At 46.4% G+C, this 24,798-nt stretch overlaps 1 protein-coding gene across 2 annotated transcripts in view; it reads right to left on the bottom strand.

Annotated features, from left to right (window-relative positions):
- The window catches only part of LOC149354398 (nose resistant to fluoxetine protein 6-like), an 86,878-nt gene that overhangs the window by 8,363 nt on the left and 53,717 nt on the right, over positions 1-24,798 (bottom strand). For both annotated transcript variants that reach the window (XM_089583312.1, XM_089583313.1), the window contains exons 11-13: positions 21,228-21,350; positions 18,746-18,866; positions 1,873-2,062 (exon numbers count right to left, since the gene is read on the bottom strand). In XM_089583312.1, the coding sequence (XP_089439438.1) occupies positions 1,873-2,062; positions 18,746-18,866; positions 21,228-21,350 (434 nt within the window). The remainder of the gene's footprint in view (positions 1-1,872; positions 2,063-18,745; positions 18,867-21,227; positions 21,351-24,798) is intronic.

Here is a 24,798-nt window from a genome sequence, read left to right as displayed (position 1 = left end):
ATGATCTTGATTACATTTTTTCTTGGCGTCTGGATTGGAATATGGCCCTCAATCTGTCGAAATGAGACACAATCACATTCACAAAGAAAAGGAATCCTAAAATCAATAGCTATTCCTTGGGTGGGGTAGGCGTGACTGCAGTTACAGAGTACAAATATTTGGGAGTTATGTTTGCAAGCGACCTTTCATGGAATACCCATGTCCGATACTTATCATCTAAAGCCAGCCGCGCACTTAATTTTATTCGAAGGAATTTCTGGCAACCCCCCTTGAACTTAAAGAAATTTTATACTTGACCAACGTGCGTCCAGTATTAGAACATGGCTGTTCTGCTTGGGATCCTTAAACGAAGCAAAACATAAACGAGCTTGAGCGTGTGCAGAAACCTGCAGCCCGCTTCGTTTCGGGCAATTACGACTTCAGAAAAAGTACCACAACAATTAGAAATGATTTGCATTGGCCACTGCTTGAAACCAGAAGGAAATATCTCAGATTGTGTCTCTTCTATAACATATTCCAGGGCAGAACAGGCATTGACAGGGACATATACATGAAGCCACCAACTGACGCATCTCATCGAATTGATCACTCGATGAAAATCCGGGAATACAGGTGTAGGGTCAATATTTTCAAATACACTTTCTTTCCGAAAACAATCCATGACTAGAATAATTTACCTGAACGTATTGTTACTGCTCCTTCTTCATCTTTTTCAACTCAACTGCTGTGTTCCATGTCTAACTTCTGATTATTTTTTAAATCTTTATGTTTTTGTCACCAGAGCGTGTGGTGCAGTTTGGCGTTTTCTTTCGCTTTAGTTCTGGCGTATATTATTATGTCGTGCAGAGCCTGCGTATTAAATGTATGCAACGGAATCGCGCTTTTTTCTTAGATGTTTTAAAGGAAGTGTTGTTGACCTGTCGGTAACTGCGGTGTATGAATGAACTTATGTATGTACGGATTACTCTTGTTCCCCATTTTTTTCTGTACTCCCCGCTACAATAATGCCCGTTGGGCGCTGTAGGTACTGTAAATAAAAAAATAAATAAAGGCCAACTTGCATCCTGGTTTCGTGGAGGCAGAACTACTCTATGCGATAAAAGAATGCAATGTACAAACTTCGCTGCACTTTTTTGTACATTTGCTCAGTCACTGACGTCACGGTCATGAATATGGATACGTATACGCACGATAGCAATTCTGTCTCTACCGCCATCGTATCTTGACCACCTTATAAATAAGGCAGTACTAGAGTCGACTTTTTTTCTGCGACCACTATAAGTTTCGAGATATCCGAACACAAATGTATCAGTTCCCTAAAGGCCAGAGGGGTAAAAATTTGATCACCTGGCAGTGAAAGTACCGATGTTTTAGGAATTTACGAAGCGGGTCTGCACTTGGAGCTTAGCTTAAGTGCGAAAACCACCAAAGAAAAACATGGGTCGAATTGTTGCCCTAGGGACACTCACCACACACGCGCTCACATAGTCGCAACGAAGGACGTTGCACGCCCCTGCGTAAATTAGCCTCGGTTCTCTCTGCGATTGTGCATGAGTGCGTGAATCTTTGTATGTATGTGACTTAGCTTCGCTGAAAAAGAGTTTGGCCCGTATGAAAATTCACATAACACTACCACTGACGCTGAACGGCTGTTTTCTTACTTCTCAAGCTAAGATATTTTCACGAAAGGAAGACTTCAGGTTAAACGTGCACAATTTTGTGCTTCTCCCTCTCGCCATATTTGCACGAGTTCCCTCGCCTGCAGCGCAAGCTTTTTTTGTCAGTGAAGTAATGTGATATTTCCTATCCCTATAATATCCATTAAATATATTTTCATTCCTTCATTCGCGGGATGCTGTACACTCTGTATACCTCCTCGTCCCGAGGCACAGGAGAGGGTGATCCAGGCCAAGAAAACGGACCACAGGATGCGGTCGAAGAACGCTGCTGATAGTTTCCCGAACTCGGTTGTGGGGTCGCTGGTGCGGTACCACGTCGTCTTCATGAAGATACAGCACATCCCGCTGGCGACAGCAATGCACCATGCTGCGGTCTGCAACAGCTGAAGAGAAATTGGTTGCGTAAAAAAAATGTTTTGTATAAATCTACAATGTTTTCCTCTGGATGCAAGGTAAGTGCTCTGTTCTCTTGCGCAATATAGACCTGTGTTGTACAACTCGACAACGTGAATACCGTCATTTCAGTCGCTCGTGCAACACTTGGAGTACCATTACTCTATTCCTAAAAATCGCGTCCTAGTGAACGTATTTGCGACTGATATCTTAAATTCGCCTTGTTTCACCTTGTAGTTTTTTTTTTCATTTTCTTAATCATGTCTATTGCATTTGTACTGACGGCAGACATACATGTTACGCAAAAAGTCCACACAGTCAAAGCATGAGTTCATTGCCATTTCCTTCACTGGAAGGCAATTGGTCAGCCTGCTCGATGCTTCTACTCACGAAAGCGGCATACACCTGTTTCTTTTATATTTATTTATTTTCTCAATAGGCCCCGTGAATGTGGCATTACATGTGCTGTTCACAAAATGTGAAGTTCGGACGCGGAATTTTTCAATACTTTCTGGACTACTATTGCAGCGTGCCTTTGAATCTAACTGCAGCAAAAATACCCATGGCCTGTGTTAAAAAATTCAACTATGCTGCTTGTCGAAATGCATATTCAGTGCGGCGGTAATTGTGAAAAGTTTCGGCACTGCACGCAACGCTTTTCTTCAAACGACCAGCTTTCAGAACATGCTCTTAAGCCACAAATGAGAGGCTTATATTGTTTTTTTCCTGCTTGACAGCATAAACATTTACGTAACGTCATGTATGAGCGCGGCACTCAGCGCACAAAACAGCAGCTTCATATTAGCACATCCTGGCAACTCTGCAGAAGCCCGCAACCATTATTTGTGATATGCGCCGTCCTACTGGATACCTTAAGCGGACAAGCCTTTTGCTCCTAGGTGTAGCGACCCCTACACGACTCAGACTTGAAAGCGCTCACAGCACGCTAAATGATATGCTGTGAAGGAAATGATATTTCTCTTTTTGACGCCCCTGCTACGGATTGAACAAAACCATGTCAGAGCAAAAACTCAATGATTATTTTGTTGCCGAAGGCGAACAATTGGTGCGGAGCTCACATTTTTTCCGTACAGCATGAACGCAGGAGCTTTGTATCAGTTTCCGAACATAAATACCTTGCTGTCTACTTTGCTGCTCAGTCATCTTGGCGTCATCGTATAGATTATATTACAAGCAAGGCGTCCAGAGTGCTGAGTTTTCTTCGCAGAAATGCGAACAATTTGCCACTTAATGTTAAAGAACTCTTGTTTACAACTAACCTTCAACCTGTACTTGAATATGTTTGTTTTGGTGTGGGACCGTTGGCTACAGGTTGGTATTGATAAGTTGAAAAGGATCCACAATTTGGCTGTGCGATTTGTGCATGACAATTTTTCAAAAAAATTAGGCGTTTCCAGTGCAATGGAAAACTGAGTTGTAACCCGTTTAGCACCGAAGAAAAGCATTGAGGCTAAAATTACTCCGAAGTATGTTTCATAATTAGAGAGGTATCAATCGACAACATTATCTCTGCCATCCCGTCAAGGTCTCGCCGCGGCTTTATCATGCCTATAAAATTATAGAAATAAACTACAAAACGAACTTTTTCGGCATGCTTTTTATTTCTCTAAAACAACTTGCGCATGGAATAAACTGGAATTTGATATCCTTACCCTTGCCTCCACTGATGAGTTTCATCGTCATTGCGGAATGTGCACTGTAATGAAGCTATTTTTTATGGTTGTAAATTTTGTTGCTTGCTTGCTTGTTTTTAGTGCGAAAGCATTATTCCGATGGGTGAACCCCGAGAAAGATTTTGCAATGTTTGTATGCGGGCGATGTATGTGGGCTTGTGCGACGTGAAATAAATAAATAAAAATTAATCAAATAAACATCCGGGACTGGGACTGGAACCAGCGGCGCTAATAACAGATTAGCTTCGCTGGCCATTGCGCGGGAGCAATAGGCTGGCGACGTTTTTTTTCTTTCGTGGTATTTATTCTACACGGTTATGTACAGAATATATATATATACACACACACACACAAATGTGTGCATGTGTATTTTGTGTGTGTACAAATAAAAAAAACTATTTACAGAGCACCTAGGTAGGCGCTACGTGGCACAAACTTGATAGAAAACATAACAGGACTAGAAGGCCGGCAAGGATATACAGCGCATCAGGAGAGGAAACCAATCCGGAAAAAGTCCAATCCTTCGTAAATGTTCGTTACCTGCAGCAACATTCGGCTAAAATGAATTCTGGGCGAACCAACAGGTTCAACGTTGCGGTCTTGAATGCGCGTTTTCTAAAGGCTACGAAGTCCAATCAGAAGAATCATATCATAGGGTTTCGCATCAGGTTGGGAAACAACAAGGTAGCGCACACCATAGGAATTTGAGAAAAAATCTTTCTGTAGCGTCCTCTGCACCTCATCCCAAAACAAAATCGCGTCTTTGCAGTCTATAAAACAATTTTTGATTGTTTCAGGCACATTGCACAAGTGGCAGTTTACAGAAGACACAAAAATGTTTTTCCTATCGAGCCACGTGTTGACAGGTAGAGTTTTGGTGTGTAATTCATAGAAAAATGTTTCGGTGCAAGGAGAAATTGCAATTTTACGCACTCGCTTTAAAACACCATCACCCTTGAGCCCAAAGTAGACAGAACAATACAGTGGGGGCGGGAAGAGCGCTGTTATCAAATTCCTGTACAGATTTTTGTGCGAAACAATATAAGTATTCATTTGAAAACCGAACTGTCTGAAACAGCACGAGGCATAAACTTCCTGCACAAAAAGCCCAGTAAACTGGGGCGTTAAGTAAAATTGGAAGAAACTACTAAGTTCTGAAATAGAGTCATGAAGTTAGCTTGCAAGAATGCTCGAATATTCGAACGGGAACAATCCCGAAAAAAGAAGAAACGGGCAACCAACTGTCTCACATACAGGTGCTCTAGGCCCAGTCCCCCTGCACAAACAGGCCTAAAAAGGTTATCACGCCGCATGGGCCCAAGTTTAGAAGAGCAAACAAACGTCTCAAATATACGATGTAAACGCTGTATGCAATGTCTAGCGCAGTGAAGGACCTGGAGTACGTAATAAATCATTGTTGCCAGAACGGTGTTGCAAGCCTGGGCTCGACCAAAGATTGAAAGCTGATGCGGGACAAAAGCCTGAGCATAACGGCTCAACGGCTGGAATCCGCTCTCTCCAGTAATGCGCACTGGATTTGAAGGCATGAAGTGGAACACCAAGATATTTAGCATGCACGCAAGACAATTATATTCCAGCGTACAGTGGCGGAGTTGTGCCCCGTGAAATAAACCATAGGCCACAACTTTTGGAGCGATTCATTTCAGGCTAGAAAGGATGTCACACCGATCTATCGTGGACAACATATCATTAATGCTGGGCTTGTCAATGCACAAAAATGTAAGATTATTACCATATGCAGCAATTTGACTTCATTACCCAAAACAGGGAACTCATGGATGTTACTGTTACCCAAAACACTCAAACAAAGCAGTTACAGGTAAAGAGCAAAAAGCAGAAGAGACTTCGGACAGCCTTACTTCATGGATGAGCGGATTGGCAGTGGGTTCGAGAGCTGGCCATTAATAATAATCGCGTTGAACACTTGCTGTAGCAAAGTTGTACCCCATTAAGTACAGTAGACCTCGCGTATGATCGCTCCAGAATTGAAAACAGAAATGAAGAACGAACACGGTAAAATGCTTTCGCTAGGTCGATCTGAAGCAGAGCAAGCTGCTCATGAGAGCTCGAAGAATATTCCAGAATTGTACGCGCAGTGTAAGCATTACTTTGAATGAAGCGGCCTCTCAAACCGCACGGCTGGTGAGATTCAATGAGTACCGACATTGCGAATTGCAGGCGATTTGATAAGACCTAAGCAAAAATTTTGTAATCGAAATTTGCCAATGTAATGGGCCTATATCTTTCTGCGGGGCGCAGTTTTTCTTCATCAGTAGTTTTCGGAATTAGCACTGTTTGGCATTTTGTAAAGACTGAGGAAGGGCTCCTATATCGAACCCCACCGTGAAGACTCGCAGCAGAACAGGTGTGAGAATAGATTTAAAAGCCTTGTAAAATTCGCCTGAAATTTCGTTAGGACCAGGCGTTTTGGGACAGGTAACTGATCAATTGCATGTTCCACCTCTTCCTACGTGAAAGAGCCGCTAACAACAGAAAAATCGTCTTCTGATAACGGGCTCACTAAGGTGCTGAAATGCGCGAAAATTTCCGAATTATGCGCATCAGGAGAAGCACTAAACAAGTCACGTCCTGCTTAAACATTTCCCAAGCGGCGTACAACGGCATCTTGCTCGAAAAACAGGATTCCAGTTGCGAGCCGTTGCCGTCGAGCGTCGAGGAACAAGGGAAGTGCCGACGTTTGCGGTCCAGGAGGCCTGGCGGTGGTTATAAGGCGGCTTCGTCGTCTACCGAGAGGTACATGGAACTGTAGGCATAACTTTTTACATCATGACTGCTTCCGCAGAGTTAGTATTCGCAACACTGAATGCACGTCGCCTTAGGCCCTGCCAGATGCAGGTGCAACTCCGCCGACACTTATGCAGCTGGCACCTTGATGTTATCGCCGTCCAGGAGACGAAAATTGAAAGTGAGGAGGTACCTAGGTGGCCCTGCAGCCCTTTTTATCAGAATATAATGTCCTCGTGATGCATGCTGTGGGCTTGTCGGCGGGTTGCTGCTTGTTTCTGCGCAAGACACTTCCTTGTTCAAGCTTGATCTATAATGTCGATTGATATGCAGCGATTTTCTGCTCTGTGGAAAGCCATGGCGACTAATTAATGTTTATGCATTTAATACTGTAATGCAGTGCATCAGTCTTTTTGAAAACATAGCTAGTTTACTGAACTGTGACGGGCACTTTGTGCTAATGGGTGACGTTAATTGTGTGTGCGACCCAGTTGATCGTGCCGGTCCTGGTACACCCAGGGATAGGAGCGGTGAAGCTTTGTCACGTCTTACAGAAGATGCACGGCTCATTGATACCGGAGCTTCATGTCCTGGTTTCCGCTTATTCACAAGCATTCAGGGCCATTCTCACGCTCGCCTAGATCGAATTTATACATCTTTCGCACTTGCCTCCCAAGGATTGGTCTGTGACATCGTACCAGCTTCATTCTGTGATCACTTTATGGTGGTTTCTCGCCTCGGAGGCAGTGATTGTTCAAAATGTTGGCCCATATGGGCGGTTTGGAAGCCGAACTCGTCAGTAATTGATGAGGAAGAATTTGCCATTCGTGTCCGCATGAAACTAGGCTACCGCCGTGGGCGAACACGCCTGTGTTAATCAGCAAAGCATTGTCGCGCAGTGCATTGCACATGATCTTCTTCAACAACTGATACTAGTATCAAACTAATCTTTGCGCTTCAAACTGTGTGGCGGTATAGTGACAGAGAGATGTGCACTGCATGCGTTGGCATGGAGAACGTTGTGGCAGAAACAGGTCTCTAGAGCAATACCCGCTGGCGTTGACAGCATTGCTACACAAACGCGGAAGTGCAGCATAGTCCACCAGCACACATTGCGTAAATTGGCATTAACGATGAAACAGTAGAAGAGGCGCATAACTGGCTCCCAGAGTCAGTGAACACCTCCATCGCACTTTCAGGGACGTAGCGGTGGTGTCTACCTGCAAAAACTGTGTTTTCGCACAGTATTTTGGGCTTAGCATTAGTAAAGCACTAGCCATTTTATTTTATTTTTATACGATAGCTCTTTTCGATGCCACAGCCCCGCTCAAAGTCACGTGACCCGTCCGCTGTATGAAACTGGCCTTCAGCCTAGACAAGGTCAAAATGTGCCTAGACAGAAAAAAAAGCTACAGAGTTTGTTTACTATATACATTCGAATCGGAGCGAAAGCACGGATTTGTACTACGTAGAAGACGACGGCGAGCAGACAGTGCCGCGGGACGGAGCAGATGGAAGTTCATGAAGACGATGCTCTCCAATGGACAGCGCGAGAGTGGGGTGCAGTTTAGCACAAGGCGTGTTGGCTGCGGCAATAGCCTAGTGGAGAAAGACGAAGACGGCGTTCCGAACAGTCGCGTTTTTTGATGCTCTCCGCAGAAATGGATAAATCGGCCCTAGGCCGCGGTACTGTTGCGGCTTCTGCTGCCAGTAATACTTACCGTACTTTTCTTCCCCGTCTGCCTGCTGGTAAGCTGGTTTTTAACTCCGTATTTCTGCATGCGGACATTGCTGGCCGTCCCTATCGTGCCCAGGACTTCAGAGATGCCTTACGGGGTGTCGTTGACCTCTGTTACATCAGCTCTATCGGACAGCTTCAGATGTCTCACGTATGGATGATAACATGCAAGACAGCGTTAGCGAAAGCTAAGCTCGTGAGCACTCAGGAGTTACAAGTGAAAAACCGCCGTTGTCTAGTGATTGACCCGGAACCGAAGACAGTAAAGCTCAAGATACTTTGGCTCCCTGAACATCTTGAAGATTTTTACATTCGGGACGCCCTTCGCGCTTGCGGAACGATTACGTCCATCACAGTGGAGCACTGGAGGGTTCCAGAAATGGAGAGCATGCGCACCTTGAATCGAGACGTTGCCTTGACTCTTGCTGATGGCGTCACTGTCAATGACGTGCCTCACATTTTGACAATTTGCGGTGTACAATGTCTGGTTTTAGTGCCAGGAAGGCCACCACTGTGTCTCCGTTGCCACAAGGTTGGCCATATACGCCGTCATTGCCGCACTCCTCGGTGTGATGATTGTCGGCGTTTCGGCCATACTACAGAGGAGTGCGTAGTGTCGTATGCTGATAAGCTACGCGGTGGCACCCGTGCCATGGACGACGCATTGCAGGAGCACTTGATGGACGCAACAGAAGTTTTGGATGCTGTTGGTGGCACGCCAGCCGTTGCGCCCATTGACTCAGCGACTACTGACCCGCTGTCTGGCCCCGTTCCTGCTGTGCAGCATGAGCCTACCCAGCCTTCACAGATGGAGCAGCTGTCTGCAGATGATGAGCGTGGATGCCTGGCGGAGCAGGCTCCAGCTATATGTAGTGTCAGTGATGGCGCTCTTGGCGCACGTGCCTGTGCTGTGCGTGGGCCAGAGGAAGACAAGGACGACGGTGTGGCTCCGGTGCCGAGTGTCTGCACTGCTATATCTTCTGAGGCTCCTGCCGGATGTGCCACACAGGTAACAGAGTGCCAACCTGGCACTTCACTTCCCGACGGCAACTGTGATGCCGATGAGCAAATTTTAAGTGAGGCCTCGAAGCGCGGTGTGTCTCCGAGTTCTGCCTCCTCTGAGGAGGACAGTGTCCCCGCCAAGCACAAGTCCCGCCGTCGAAAGTCAAAGAATAAGAAACCTCCTCGGCGCTCCAGATCAAGGAGAAAGGGCGTCAACTCTAGAGAGGTCTCACCTTCCGGAGTGATGCCCCCAGATACCGTGAATGCCTGATTGAAGCTCCAGTTAGCCACCATGGCGTCTAACCAGCAGTTGACTGTCACAACACTCAACATATGTGGACTCCGTTCAAGGCAGAAATAGGTACAGTTACGCCGATTGCTTTGGGGCAATCGGCTAGACATTGTCGCTATTCAAGAAACTAAGATAGAAAGTGAAGTGGATACAGAGATAGCCCTGCGACCTTTCCTAACAGATTACAACGTCTGTGTGTCGAACTCAGTGGGGCTTTCGGCAGGTTGCTTTCTTTTCTTAAAGAAGAGTCTACCTATTTCTGACTTTAAGTACCAGGTTGACATAGAAGGGCGTCTGATATGTTGTGACTTTCGACTGCATGGCGAGTCGTGGAGGGTTATCAATGTGTATGCTTCAAATAATCCGGTGCAACGAGCAGTTTTTTTTTTCATACCATTGCAACTCTCCTAGGATGCGATCGTTATGTCGTTTTCATGGGTGACTTCAACTGTGTGTGCGACCCACGCGATCGCACAGGTCCTAACCAAAACGCCGATAAGAGCTCTGGTATATTATTGTCTATTACCGAAAACGCAGGTTTAATTGATGCCGGATTGCCATCCGCCTTCACATACATCAGAGGAGCCTCACATTCACGCCTTGATCGCATTTACGTTTCCGTAGATCTCCTTAAACGGCACATTTCATGTGATGTCAAGCCTGTTTCTTTCTCAGATCATGCTATGGTCATTGCGCGGATTGGAGAATGCGCCCGTCCCAAATTTCGGCCGCAGTGGGAACTGTGGAAGCTTAATTCCGAGCTTCTAAATGATGAGCATTTTCAGCAGCGAGTGATGACAGCTTTGGAATCTTCCTTGGTCATGGATGTCCCATTATTTGCAGCTTGGGAGATGTTTAAGCTAGAAGTTCGTAGCATAGCTATTGAGATCGGCTCCGTGAAGTCTTATCTTAAGCATGGTGAGGAGAAACGGTTACTTCAGAGTCTTTATAATCTGCATGCGCTTGAATTTGAGGCTCCTGGCTTGTACACAGAGGAAATTGGTGCTGTTAAATGCAACCTTCAGAAGTTTGATGCCGAACGCTATCGTGCGGCCCGTGTACGATCCCGCAGCAACCGTGCTCTGCACTCTGAGGAGCCTACTAGACAGGCCTTGCTAGATGAGCGTCGTCACGTGGCTGCCAAGCGAATTACTGAGCTCTACTGTGGTGGTGCCCTGGTCAAAAGTACAGATGTCATAGTTACCGAGTTTGAAAACCACTATAGCTCTCTGTTTGCTGCCACGTCTAGCACTGCTGATGATGATCATATAGCGCGATTGGTGTCCATGATTAACCCACTCAATGAGGATGAGTGCAAGGCAATAAGTGGCTCTTTAAGCTTGGGTGAATTGCAAGATGCAATTGATCAATTGCCGCTCTCAAAAACTCCGGGGCCTGACGGCCTCTCAGGAGAATTTTACAAGGCATTTAAATCTGTTCTAGCCCCTGTCCTGCTCCAAATTTTTGAGACAAGTATTGATGTTGAATTTCTGCCTCAGTCATTTACGAAAAGTCATATTGTCTTTATACCAAAAACCGAGGATAAGGAAAAACTTCGATTTGTAGATGGCTACAGACCAATCACGCTTTCTAATGTAGATTATAAGATTTTTGCTAAAGTACTGTCAAATCGGCTGCAGCTTGCAATGTCTACTTTGATTGGGCCTCATCAAACATGTGGCTTGCGGGGACGATCAATACAATCTAACCTACATGTAGCGCGTACAGTGTTGCAGTATTGCAGTGACGCTCAAGATCAAGTAGCAATGCTGCAAATTGACCTGGCAAAGGCATTTGATCGAGTGTGCCATTCATTTATTTTTGCACTTTTAAATCACGTCAATCTCGGTTCAATACTTTCTACTGGCATACGCCTTTGTTACAAATCCTGTACCACGCGCTTGATTGTTAATGGCTGCCTCTCCTAACCAGTCCCAATTCAGTCTTCGGTGAAACAAGGGTGCCCACTGTCTCCGCTCCTGTTCGCATTATACTTGGAGCCACTTTGCATAAGTGTTGTAAACAGTAGAGCTGTCAATGGTTTCCGAATAATGGGCCACGAACTGAAGGTATTGACTTATGCAGATGACCTTGCGTTTTTTTGTACTGATAAGCCAAGCATCGATGAGGTTATTCGTTTAACGGAGGACTTTGGTTCGGTGTCAGGAAGTCGGATTAATCGCTCTAAGAGTTGCGGTCTTTGGTTTGGTAGCTGGGGCTCGACACCTGCTGAATATGCTGGTATAACATGGACATGCAGGCCACCAAAGTACCTTGGCGTCCCTCTGAGTGCCTATAAGCATAGCGCACATTATTGGAAAGACCGCGTGTCAACTCTTCAGCGCTATGCTCAAACGTTTGTCCCCCATGGCCTCTCAATTTTTGGCAGGGCGACCGCCTGTAATCTGTTTCTCGCCACTAAAATATATTATGTACTGCAAATTATTCATTGCGCAAGACTTCCTATCCAGCGTTTTCACAGGGTTTTCGCTACTTTTGTGTGGGATTCGTCTTTTGAATCCATGAGGCGTGATAACCTTTTTCGGCCTGTAAGCGCTGGCGGCCTTGGTCTAGTTCACCTGTATGTCCGGCAGATAGTGTCACGTTTCATGTTTTTCCGTGACACTACACACCCAATAGTACGTTCATTCCTGCAAACAAATTTAGTTTATGTTTTGCCCAACCTCATTGTGTCTTCCAATGTTTGTGACCGTCCGTGTTTGTGGGGCATAATGCAAGAGGTGTATTTGGCTGTCCGTTTCCTACTTGTTCGTTTTTCTCCTGAGTTCCTTTTTTTAGTGTCGAGGAAAAAGTTGTATAAGGATTTGATTAGTATGCTCTTCCCTCCGCCCATGTACCGCTCTCTGTATGTTGGTTTACCGGGGCATGACGTACTCAAAAGAGTACGTAAGATGCCAGTCTCGCCGTGTACAAAGACCTTTTTCTTTAAGTTACACACCGGTACGTTGCCCGTTAGAACATGGTTAGATAAAAAGGGCATTTTTGTGTCTACCGTTAATTGCCGCCTTTGTGGTGAACCAGAAACAATTGAGCATTGTTTCATCAGTTGCAAAGATGCAGTACTCTTCTGGGATATCCTGCAACGCACTTTTAAAAAAAGAATTCATCTGATTCCACATTCTGTTCGCTATCTCACTGCGCTGCCATTTGTTGATGAACCCCTGGACATGTTCTTTCTGATTGGACTGCACAGCCTCTGGAAAACCCGCATGATGAACAGACACTGTGAACCTGTTGTGTCTACAAAGGATCACTTCAGTCGAATGGTTGTTTATTTAAGAGACGTGTATGCCCAGACTGAGTACGAACCGGAGTGGCACTCACTATTAGTGATGTGCTCTGCATTGCCCCTTTTCTAGTGTATGTCTTTTCAATATGTATTGATTACCACTGTTTTCATAATGGCTTGTATATAGTTCATGTACATAGAACATTACATCACTGTAATAAATGCCATGTTGAAGAAAAAAAAAGGCAATAGCCTAGTGGTCTCGCTGAGCGGCCCTTAAAGGAGATCTGTTCGCGCAGCCGTGGGTTCGACTCCTGTTAATGGATAGTGATTCAATTTCTTTTTCTCTTTTTCATGGTTTGACCTCAAACTCAGCTGAAGGTCAAATCTACATGGTCCGCGATTTAAGCCCGAAGTCCCGCAGTGAAGCTTTCGCTTCGAAAGGAATCAATCCACGACTTGGAGACGAGCCCGTCGTGGCGCAAACAGATCAGCTTTACAGGATGCTGCGCAAGACCACGAGGCTATCTCCACAGGCAAACGCATCTTGTGTTAAACTGCACCACACTCTCGATCTGTGCATGGCAGAGCATCGTCTTCATCAACTGCCATCTGCTCCATTCGGCGGCACTGCCCGCTTATCGTCGTCTACTACGTACCAAAAATCCGTGCTTTCGCACTGATTCCCTAGCCAAAATCAGACCCACCCCTGAAATTTGACTTCGCCCGATTTGGACCATAATCGACGTCCAACCATAATTGACCTTGCCAGACATGATGGCGACCTCCAAATCTGTCCCGGGGCAGTGCCAAAATATGACCTTGGCCGATTTGGACCAAAATCAATGTCCAGCCATAATTGATCCTGCACAATACGACGGCGACCTCCAAATTTCGCCCGAAACCTTCTGAAAATGCGATCTCTCGTCATTGTCTATAAGCGCGGTTAAACAGTGAGTACCTTTGTTTAAAATGAGTTTTGCCCTTGTGCCTTAGCCATTGGTTTTTGCAATAGTTGTATTTCTTATTGCTTGCTTTCATGCCTTCAATCACCTTACCTTAATAGTTGTATTTCTTATTGCTTGCTTTCATGCCTTCAATCACTTTACCTGCCTTTTTATTCGTTGAGTTATTGTTGCCTTGTCCTCTCCACTGGAATGCTTCAAGGCGCTGTAGATATAGCGAAAAAATAAATAAATAGTGTACTAGCGCTCCTGTGCTGTTGAGTTGCGACTGCTAGCGAGAGTACGAAACGGCGTAGCTGAATTGGGCCGGAAATGAGCCGACACGAACTTTACATTCTGTTATGCCGAATAATTTTTCTGGTACCATTGCTCTCAATGTCTACATGTGAAATGTTTCATAGATTCAGAGCCTTGATAAAGGCTACTCCATCGCATACTTCATGCTAAAGAAAAGCATCAGATTTATTCCAGCGCTGGGGGAAGGGAAGCAAGTCGAATGACTCGCAGTCGGTTCACACTTCAGCAACCAGAATTAGCTACTGAGTCACTCGCTGCGTCCTCACGCGCCGAAGAGTAGCCGCTGTGCTCGGGTCCAGTCGCAGGCATTAATCCACCGCGACATGGGCGTTTCGTGACTCAGTTGATCCGATAGAATTTTGCTTTTCATTGTGTTCTTCGCCATACACTAACCGGGGGTCGGGGTGGGGGCGTCTAGGCAAATTTCGGTGCGCTGCTCCGCAGAGCGCGAAATCCCCGACGTCGGCGTTTCGGTTCAATGTTAGAGTCATCGATTAACGTGGCGTCACGGGTGATGCGGAGATGCTGCGTCTCAAGGTCGATAGGTCAGCGACAGCTGGTTCAGAGAATCGTATCATCGGTCGCTGAGTGTAAGTTTCTTAACGACGTCGCCGTCGATCGCTCGATAGGGCGGCAAAACATATTTGCGTCAGATGCCGAAGCACATGAACCGTAACGACGCTTAGACTGCGCGGGACAGGCATCACAGCCAACCGCATGGGCAGTTAGCGGCGGCCCCCGCGCTATACGACTACAGGGGCTACGTGATGCGGAGCAGAACGCCTCGGCCAGAAGGTCGCGCACCACGTGTGTTGTCGCACGGCCGCTTAGATCGGACGAGCGAAGGAGTTGCCCAATCTAGTCGGCCGTGACTGCCGCAACCAAGGAAGCCTGGAGAGATGCCGACATCTGAAAGCACGCATACGCGAATCCCGTGCTGCGTTTCCTCAAGGCCCGTCTAGGCAGCGCTGCTATGCTGTTTGGGCTAGGTTTATTCTATACGTAGCTAGAGTTGGGCGTAGGTCTGCCGAGTTGCCGCAGAAAGCACACAAATATTGAGGGAAAGCCGCAACTCTTGCATGCAGGAGGCTGACTTGGCACAGTGGTTTGCGCGAGTGCAGGCCCAATGTGGTTGTTTTTGGCTGCCGAACTTGTTTTATTTTAGGTAGATTACTGTTGCATTGAATGTTATAGCTTGCTAGTGATACGTCGGCTGCACCAAGGCCGACTTCAATGAGTTGCGAACAAAAAATATTGGAGGGGACCCTTAAGCTTCTTCTTAAGGGTATGACGCGATAGCTTAATGTGTTATTTTCCATCTATGCAAAAGGTTCTCCTCTACTTTACATTAATAGAAAGGTCCCTAGGAGTCCTCATACTCCTCCTGGCGCACTGGTGCAGCTATTAAGCGATGCGCCACTGCCCTGCGATGGCAGGTGCTCCCAGCGCTGGAACTTGTGCGGCGCAGGTTGCCATTCTCGAGCGATCAATTATTTAACTGCCATCTGCCACAGTGGGCACTTTACTAACTAGACGGTGGTCAGGCTGTGATGACTCCGCAAGGTCACGTCACCTAGTTGTCCCACCTGCCTCCTAAGTTGCTCTCTGAGGACCACCTGCCAGAGCCATGCTCGTGATTTTTCGCTCACAATGCCGACGCCGACAACGCCGACACCAGATTTTCTGGAGAACGCGAGGCCTTTAACCCTATCGCATTAATAAATATTTCAGAGCAACAGCTGTTCCTGGGTGTGCATCAAAGAGAGGTGATGGAGTGACGCCTTATGAAGAGTACACAGCGTATGAATGGGCGGATGGACACTGACAAATCATTTTACCTTCACGGTGATTTTATTTTATTCCCCTTTGACTTCAGACACTCCTGGGCGATAAATTGGAGAAAGCTGCGCCCTTGGAAGGTAAACTGCTTCCGTAAAGCGTTGAATTTGAGAAGTTTTGAACATACAAAGAAAAACGACATGCAATGGGGCACTTTAAAACCAAGAAATTCTGGACCAGCGCATTTTTTCAAAGGGAGGTTGCTTATGAGCGCAATTTTTCATCATATTTTAAGATTGCATCTTAACAATCAATATATCCGCATATTCTTCCTCGTGACGCTTGTACTTTTTCGCTATTTATTGTTAAAAAAGCACGCCACTCATTTTCTGCGGGAGTTATAACCTCTTTTTCTCGTTCTTAACGTTCTATTTCCCTCTGTTACCCGGTCTATGAAGCTACTTGTACACACCTCTCTAGAGCACGTTCCTCTGGTGACTTCATCAATCGCCCATTCTCTCTCTATCTTCTTCTCGTTTCTCGCTCTTCATCTGTTTCCGCATCCAGTTTAGCAAGCTTATACTTCCTTCACCGCTCTCCATTGGCTTTCTACCTTTCTATATCCATTGGATCGGTTGACTCAGGTTGCGCTCTCTTCTTTAGCGTTGCAGTTCAGCTCGCCGTGTACGTCTTTCAGCTTCGTGGTCTGCTAAACGACACGCTTTATCCGCGGTTTACCGTTTGCTGCACTACATGTTTCTCCGGTGAAATCATCCTTCGCCTGCCTCTTCTTTCTGGCATCCATGTGGGCACACAACCGCGTTTCTCGCTATTTATTTTCTCACCTTTCTTCACTCGGCTTCAGCTGGCGCGACGCCCTCCTCCTATTGACTGCAGCTGGCGCGATTCCCTCATACCATTGGCTGCAACTGGCGCAACACTGCTCCTAGTTTATCCAAGCTTCCTCCCATTGGATGCAGCTGGCGCGAAGCTACTCCAAGCTTACACGAGCTTGCCCGAGGTACTTCGAATCTTCAACCTCAGACAAGACTGCTTTTTCGCAAGCAATGCAGCTAGTGGTAGTGCTATAAAACACTCCTTGAACAGTAAATAATGTTTATCACAAAGAGCATATTGTTTCACATAATAACAAATGCACGCTCTATGAACAGCCATAACAGGACCCCTGTAGTTACGCAGTAGGTGTTCACCGCGACCATGCAGGCGGGTGGCCGGTCCAACCGTTATCTTACAGACGCTCCATGTGTGCTTTATGCTCAACTAGAAGTAAGTGTACATGTGGCTATAACTGAGATTGAATAATGCTGCCAAATAGGAGACCATCTTACGGTTAGCGTACATTGCGCTGCAGCACAAGAAACATCTAAAGCTGGCTGCACACATGTATCACCCCAAGTGAAGCGGAGGTGACATTGCATGGGTCTGCTGGGCGGGAAATCGCAGAGTGGCAGATCTACCTCATTTTCTGACCAAGGTAAGCACGGGTATGGGCACTGAGAGATCTCTCGATACCGCTGAGATATAGTGGTTTTATTACGACGTCTGCTTCTCCGCTTCACACATGAGCTTCAAATGTCAAAACAATCGCGTAATTTTCATTATATTTGAAACACTGAACAACACGACGCACGGCTCACGTTAGCGCGCCGCCACGAAGAAATCCTCGTTGATTAAGCGGCTTCACGTACACTGTGGTCTGCACCACAGATCCCTACTAAGCAGTTCTGTCGACAATCGCAACACATGTAACGCCGCTTACTTTCCGATTACTATTTTACGTGCCGATCGGCTGAAGACCCTTTAAGATCGGAATTGACGATCTCACAAGAAATCAATCTTCTACTCTTCGTTTGTTCGCTGAGTACGGCGCGCCACCTGGCTGATGCCTTTAAACATTTAAAAAAACACTCTAATCTCATTTCCTCGTCGCCAGTCATGTCCTACACCAAGGTGGCGCAGCAGTAACACATGCATCTGCATAAATATATCTAGCAATCAGCCTAACACAGTCTTCTTCGAACACAAACGATATGAACGTAACCAACTAATCTAACCGCATTCTCGATTATTTAAGATATAACCTCTAACTTGCTCCACCTTCTGTAAAACTGTCCGCGTATTTAACTCTAGTCCTCCATAAACTGGAATATCCATGCTCTATCTGGGACCCTTAACAAAGTAATCTTGCAAAAGCCCTTTAGTCTTCATAAAACCGCACGGTAGAATTAATATATTCTTAGTATTGATATCATACGAGCGTTACAGCACTGAAAATCACCCCCCTCCCCCCCTGCGAAGTCTAGAATCCCGCGAGAAAATAACCACACTTTGCATTTGCCCCAGGTTCTATTATTACCCTCTGAGTAATTCTGTTATCATCCTTGCACACCACGTTCACTTCGCAAGAGCCATCCGAAAGCAGTCTATTTACCTGGAGCATCTACTGCGCATCTGAAATCATCTTCACCCTTTCTGTAAAAGAGTGGAACAACTTGCCCGCCGAAGCCGTTATGTATTCTGCCCCTTGGTTCTTCAAGTAATTCATCGCAAAAAAAAATGAAATCATGTATTAGCCCACTCCTCATACAAAGCCCTCCTATGAAATACTCACAAATAACTAATATACAATGTGTTACGCCAAAATATTGTTCACTTAGGCTAACTGTACATTCAACTACAACGGGGCAAGGCGATGTCCTGTGTATCGCATGATTTTTTTTTTGTATAATGCATGCACTACCTTAATGTAGCCTGAGTTTCATTGTAAACACGTTATTTTTTGGAAAAAGTAAGAATACTCAGACCAAAACAGGGACATTATCGCATGTCGGAGCCTACTGGGGCCAGCAAAGCTTTCTCATATTCTCACCTTTGGCATCTTTCTCCTCTTGAAACTGGCAACGACGAAGAATGTTATGCACCCCGTGAAGTAGCATACGGCGTGATAGAATGGGTAGAAGTAGTAGAAGAAATGTGTCTTCAGGAAGGCTCTGCAAGAAAGAAGAACAATAAAGCAATCCGAAATCTGGCACTAGCAAGCGCAACTGCACACTTGAGGAAATCCTGCTCTATTATGAATAGTCACCTTGCCCAGTCCTTTGCATGATTTTCGCGATAGCAATGCAACATTCACAAAAAAGAAACAGTATGTACTACATGATATTTACTTTCGTTCAAAAGTAATACTGCGGAGCAAAATGCATAATCGTCGCCTAGGTACATATTGAATACAAGAAGAGCTATACACTTCCTGTTCGTTTCTTCACATGGTTGCGCTAAAGATTCATTAGGAACTGAACAACTCAGTTACAGGAAGACGCTCAACAGAGGATAATGTTTACAGCGCATAAACTGAACCGGTAACACATAGAATGTTTTTTCACTCGATTATACTGAATCACTACCATTTGCTGCGCCGACCAGCTGATCTTGGTGAAAACAAGGTAGTGGCGGTGTTTTTGCCAACACCAAACAGCGGCACCAGCATCAGCAATGACTTGATGGCACCAGCAATACTGAGGCGCCAGCAAGGCTAAGGTAACCGGTTAACGGATACTGTTTGCCAGATATATTCGCCGACATCAACTCATCCCTGCAATTGAAGCACTTCACAAAATATACGGCACAGTGAGTTTTACATCATAGGGAAAGGGCATTGCAATTTTTTGGGGCTCATTCACGGTGGAGGTAATTAGCCCTTGTTGTGTGTTTCTTTTTTCAGCGGGAAATGTAAGCATATTATCTCCTGGTAAGAAATAACAGACTTATAGACGAAAATTTCTCAAACAAGTGTTGAATCCAGCTTTTACAGACCATTATAGATGTATGCGTGGACGGCATCCTCCAAAAGGTCACTGAAGAAAACGCTATCCATTTATTGTTCCTAACCAAAATTGATTCTCAGGCTCTTTCTTGGTATGTTAACGCTAGTAAGACAAAAAAAATAGTGGCCAAGAAAACTGAAATTAAAAATATTCCTAGCACTCAATTCGAACTCGTGACACGCAGACTGGTTGCTGCCGGTTTGAAGTGCATGGCGGAGTAGCCTGTGATCCGTGCCAAAATATCAGTGTCGACGTACGCAGTTTACTTGCGAAATCGGCCGCGAGTGTGCAAAACTGTATTTCAATTTTTTTTAGTTCTTTTCTAAGCTCTGTTTTCGTTGAGAGTGGCCTTTTAAGCGTTATAATGCCGCAGTCTGCCAATAGGCGGCTAACCTCAATTAGTCCTCAGTGTCCCTAAGTTAACAGCCACGTTGTCATGAAGTCCGAAGCGATGTAATATCCGAGGATACATACACGCTTACAACTGGATGGTTTCGAATAGTATGCGTGTTTTCTTTCACAGCATCTCCCGTCTCAACTTAGAACCACGATATACAGGTAGTACGCTCAAAATGCTCTGCGAAGTCTTCTACGAGTCAGTGGTAAAATGGTGAGGGATCTGAATCGGGGTCCATACCTGACACTCCATCCGCATAATTTGAATAACCCAAGGCTGTGTTGCCGAACACTACCTAGGGTAAACCATAGGTCGGCGGCGTCATACGCCCATAGCGCTTAAAATAGTTTTCTCTCTCCTGTCGTTTGTGAGAGTGCGTAGATTTATCTTCGGTTAAGCTTGTTGTACGCGTAAGGGCTGCAAAACAAAGAAAAACGGTGGTATACATAAGCGTTGACGTAAGCCTACTACATCAAACTTTAGTAGTGGCCATGCCAGTAACTAAAAACTTTTTACGTGAGACGTGTTTTACTGAAGATAGGAATCGTGGGTAGGCCAAACCAGCCTCTGGACAAGTCGTTACAATACCGGGCCTTGCTTGTTTCCCTGTGGGCTCCAAAACAAGAAATTTTTGGTAACCAACACTGGCCAAGAATCTTGTTGCCGTACGTACGTACGTACGTACGAACGCTGGATCTTGTGCCGTTGCTTAGCAATCCGAGTTACCACAGGCAAGAGTACTAACTCGGGTAGGTTCGACGGAGCGTCACGCCAGCTGTACGAGAGGTTGCTCGGGAAGAGCAACATGGGCTACACAATCCCTCAGTTGTTGTGTACAAACAGCCAGTTCATTGCCGCATCTCTTAAACGCTGCGCCACTGCGCTGGTAGTGGTATGATGACCCTCCGCCATCTATGAATGTTTATACCCTTAAGGCGCAGCTTAAGATACCCCTCCAATTCTAGAATGAACACTTGATTTGGCATGTACAACCCCCCCCCCCCCCCCCCCCAACCTCCAGGTCACTTTTTATACTCTCAGTGTTGTAAGGATTGAAAATGCTGTTCCTCTTTTCTTTTTTGCACAAAAAAGGGTGCGAGAGATGAAAGATGCAGTGGCAATGTACTCACGTTAAAGATTCGGTCACTGCCACGATAAAAGGTGTCATTTCGTTGCCAGCAACTTGCCACGTTGCTACTGAGCAGCCGATCAATGACAGAAGCACGAGCACAGCAACGACGATTTTAGGACGGCTGAAAGACAAGAAAAAAAACAGCAGAAAAACGAACAGTATAAGATTGTACATTAGTGCAGAGCGAAGCAACTGAAAAATAGTTTGTAACAAGGCGTACAAATGGCGTACTCTTAGAGTGAAATCAAGATGCGTCCTAAGGATTAAGTATACAGGAAACTCTTCACAAAAGCGAATGCATCGCTAAACGTACCCGGCCGAGCCGCTAACCGAAAGCGCTCCTAGACAGTACGGCACAGCTGTATGGTTAACGTTCACAACATGCTGAAAACTCTCGTCCGGTGTACGAACAACCGTGAGTACAGTCTGGGAAGCAGCACACAAGTGGAGCATGCAGTGTGACCTGCAAATTCCTAGGAGTGCTCAAGCCTGACCAGAACAAGCAAAAAAAAAAATCATTGTGCGCGACAAGCAGACGTTTCCTAGATCAAGGCAGGAGAGACAGTGCGTTTCCACTGATCACCTCTTCATTCGCTTACATGTGATCGGAACAAGAATTTCTAGGAATGAGTCGGGACACTGCATATGTGAATTTTTCTCCTGGTTGGATCTGCACCAAAGTATGGCCAATCCTCCACCGTGGCTATGCGTCATCGCTTCAGAGGCAACAACAACATGGAGCGCGTTCGCGTCAAATCATTTTTAGCAGGCCGAGATCGTCGTGGCACCCAGTGGCTTGGTGAAGTGATAGAGGGCGAGGAAAGAACTTGCGTTTCCATACCTTACGGCGATTCTGGGCGGCGCCGACGGCACCCGACCATGTTTTGATGCACGTCGCCAAGCAGGTCGGACTCCGTCGAACTCACGTTTGAATGCGTGCTCACTCAACTCGAAGCTCCAGCGTTTGCATGTGTTGACACTAAAATTTCTGTCCGGGAAAATTACCCGGCCGTCTTTTGTCGGGCTCGTGTAAACATGCTGCATGATGCCCTTTGCAGCTTTAAACAGTATAATCGAATCCTCATTTCCGGAACAGACACCTGACGCTTGAGCTTGAGCTAGCCAGAGCTGTCAGACAGACCTGTTTTATGAGGGTACTTAGGTCCTCGATAAGATCTCTGGCTGAAACTCCTCTCACCGCTCAAATGACATGTACTGCGTGTTTAAGCGGTTCGGTTTCGCCCCGCCTCCCCACGAAATGTGGAAGAGTGCTAGGCGGGCCTGACCCTATGGGCATGTGTCAGGGTATATTGTTGGGTGTATGAGGTGAACATTGTGGAGATGATGGAAACAGTTCGTTTGGATCTGACTCCAGCAGATAGCGTCTTGGGTGTCTAATTTTTGATGAGGAGGAGGGCATTTTCGGCTCTGGAGACGCTGGAACTAGAGAGAAGCGGTACAAAGAGAACGACAGAGAGACGCGAGTACATGAAAGGCATTTTAAGAAAAAATTTACACCACAGGGTTGTTGTGCTATAGCCGCCGGGACATTATGCTCTAGTGCACAAAGAAAGAGGAGAGGCCGGCCAGATCAGTCTCCAGAGCGCGGTCACAAGGCCACAACAACGCTGCGGACTGTGTAGCAGTAGAAAAATAACTGGTGGCTGGTCGCACGGGTTTCTGCGCTCAAATATATATAGACGCCGCCGTAGATTTAGGTGCTTCTGGTGCTCGGCTGCTGACCCGAAGGACACGGGTTTCACCCCAGCTGCGACGGTCGGATTTCGATTGAGGGGAAATGCTAGAGGCCCGAGAACTGTGCGATGAAAGCGCACGTTAAAGATCCTCTACTGGTCGAATCAAAATTAGCCGCAGCCCTGCACTAACGCCTAGCTCATAGCCTGAGTCGCTTCCGGACACTAAACTCCATAAAAACATGCCAAACTAAATACATTATCCGCAACCGCTATTGTGCAAATCCTTGGAAGCAGCGCGTGTGTATGTGAGAAAATGTGGTACTGCGAACGCGCGTGCGTGCGTGTGTGTGCGTGTGTGTGTGTGAGTGTGTGTGTGTGTGTGAGTGTGTGTGTGTGTGTGTGTGCGCGCGCGCGTGCGTGCGTGCATGTGTGTGTGCGTTCGTGCGTGCGTGTGCGTGTGCGTGTGCATGTGCATGTGCATGTGTGTGCGCGTGCGTGCGTGCGTATGTGTGTGTGCGTGCGTCCGCGTGCGCGCGCGCGCGCGTGTGTGCGTGTGTGTGCGTGTGTGTGCGTGTGTGTGCGTGTGTGTGCGTGTGTGTGTGTGTGGCGCAGATACCCTGAACTCGTATCATATGCCTCGCGGCTGTAGTGTACACCCCCCGTCAAAAGTTTGCTTGTGAGGCCTGCTGCATGCCTTGTTATGCATCTTCAGCGACTGTAACCTCTCGAAAGAGGAAGGGCATCGCGTCCTCAACCCTCCCAAACTTTGGACTGCTAGATATGCTAGGGAGCCCCGCTAAGGAGCTCAGAAGCAAACCCCTTGGGCTGTATACTTTTGACGGGGGCTGTACATCTGTGATGAGCACAACAGCCACTCCTATATAACTTCCTCTCCGCTTGAGATGTCTTCACGGTGAGGATTCAGTAAGGAACCTAGCCTATATTGCGGTCTTCGAGTTAGGCGGCTAATTATATGGTTTCACTGAATGCAAGGGAAAGAACAGGTAATATGTTAGGCTTGGTTTATGGAAGTCTAACGTCCCAAAGTGACTCAGATATGTGGGACGCCGCAGTGAAGGGCTTCGGAAATTTCGACCACCTGAGGTTCTTTAACGTGCACTGAGGGTCTATAAATGGTAACGCTGGCATGGTTAACGACTCGCATGTTTTAGCAACAACAGTTATAAATACATCTTGGCTTTTATACCCTTGACGCCGCTGACTTAACCTGCAGGAGGCCATAAGCGCTCAAATCTGATCAGGCCTCCTGAACAAGAACATGAATTTGGCGGAGTCGTTCACAGGGGAAAAAGCAAAGGTATACTAACCACACAAATCTGCAGCACGTGCAGCGAAAGCGTGCACTGTATCTGACCGAGTTGCGCTCTTCCCACGGATTGTTTCGCAAATGTGTTGCGCCTCGCGTTAATTTCCTCGGGCGAAGCGTCCTTTCCTCTGAGTTCTTTTTGTGCATGCCCGTCGAGGCAGTTTCAGAGCGCGTAGCCTTGCCGAAATGATTAGATGGGTTATCTTACACGAAGTGCGTCGTGAAAGCGTGTTTCACTTGCTGCTCCTAGAATTGTTGTGCCAAAGCGAAGTGCATTCAGCCGCAATCGTTTTATTGCCGAATGCAAAAGATGCCACGTAACAGAAGCCTCGCGGGCCAGGAAGACCAGCCAACTTCTTCAAAAGGCCTAATGTAAGGCTGTTTACCTGCGCCACAGCTAAACATCGTTGACGCTAATGGGTCAATTCGATATCTCTCCAGAGCCAAAAAGTCCCCAGGTCAAGGAAGGTGAGCAGCGCATTTGCCGGACTTTTTTTTAGCGGCCAAGGTTTATGTTTTAGGCCAAGTCTGTGCAAAATATCTGC

The sequence above is a fragment of the Amblyomma mixtum genome, chromosome 3, assembly GCF_055824585.1.
Source record: "Amblyomma mixtum isolate Tamu chromosome 3, ASM5582458v1, whole genome shotgun sequence".
Classification (NCBI taxonomy): domain Eukaryota; kingdom Metazoa; phylum Arthropoda; class Arachnida; order Ixodida; family Ixodidae; genus Amblyomma; species Amblyomma mixtum.
Note: the sequence above shows the minus strand (reverse complement) of the source record. Positions and strands in the feature narration are given on the sequence as shown.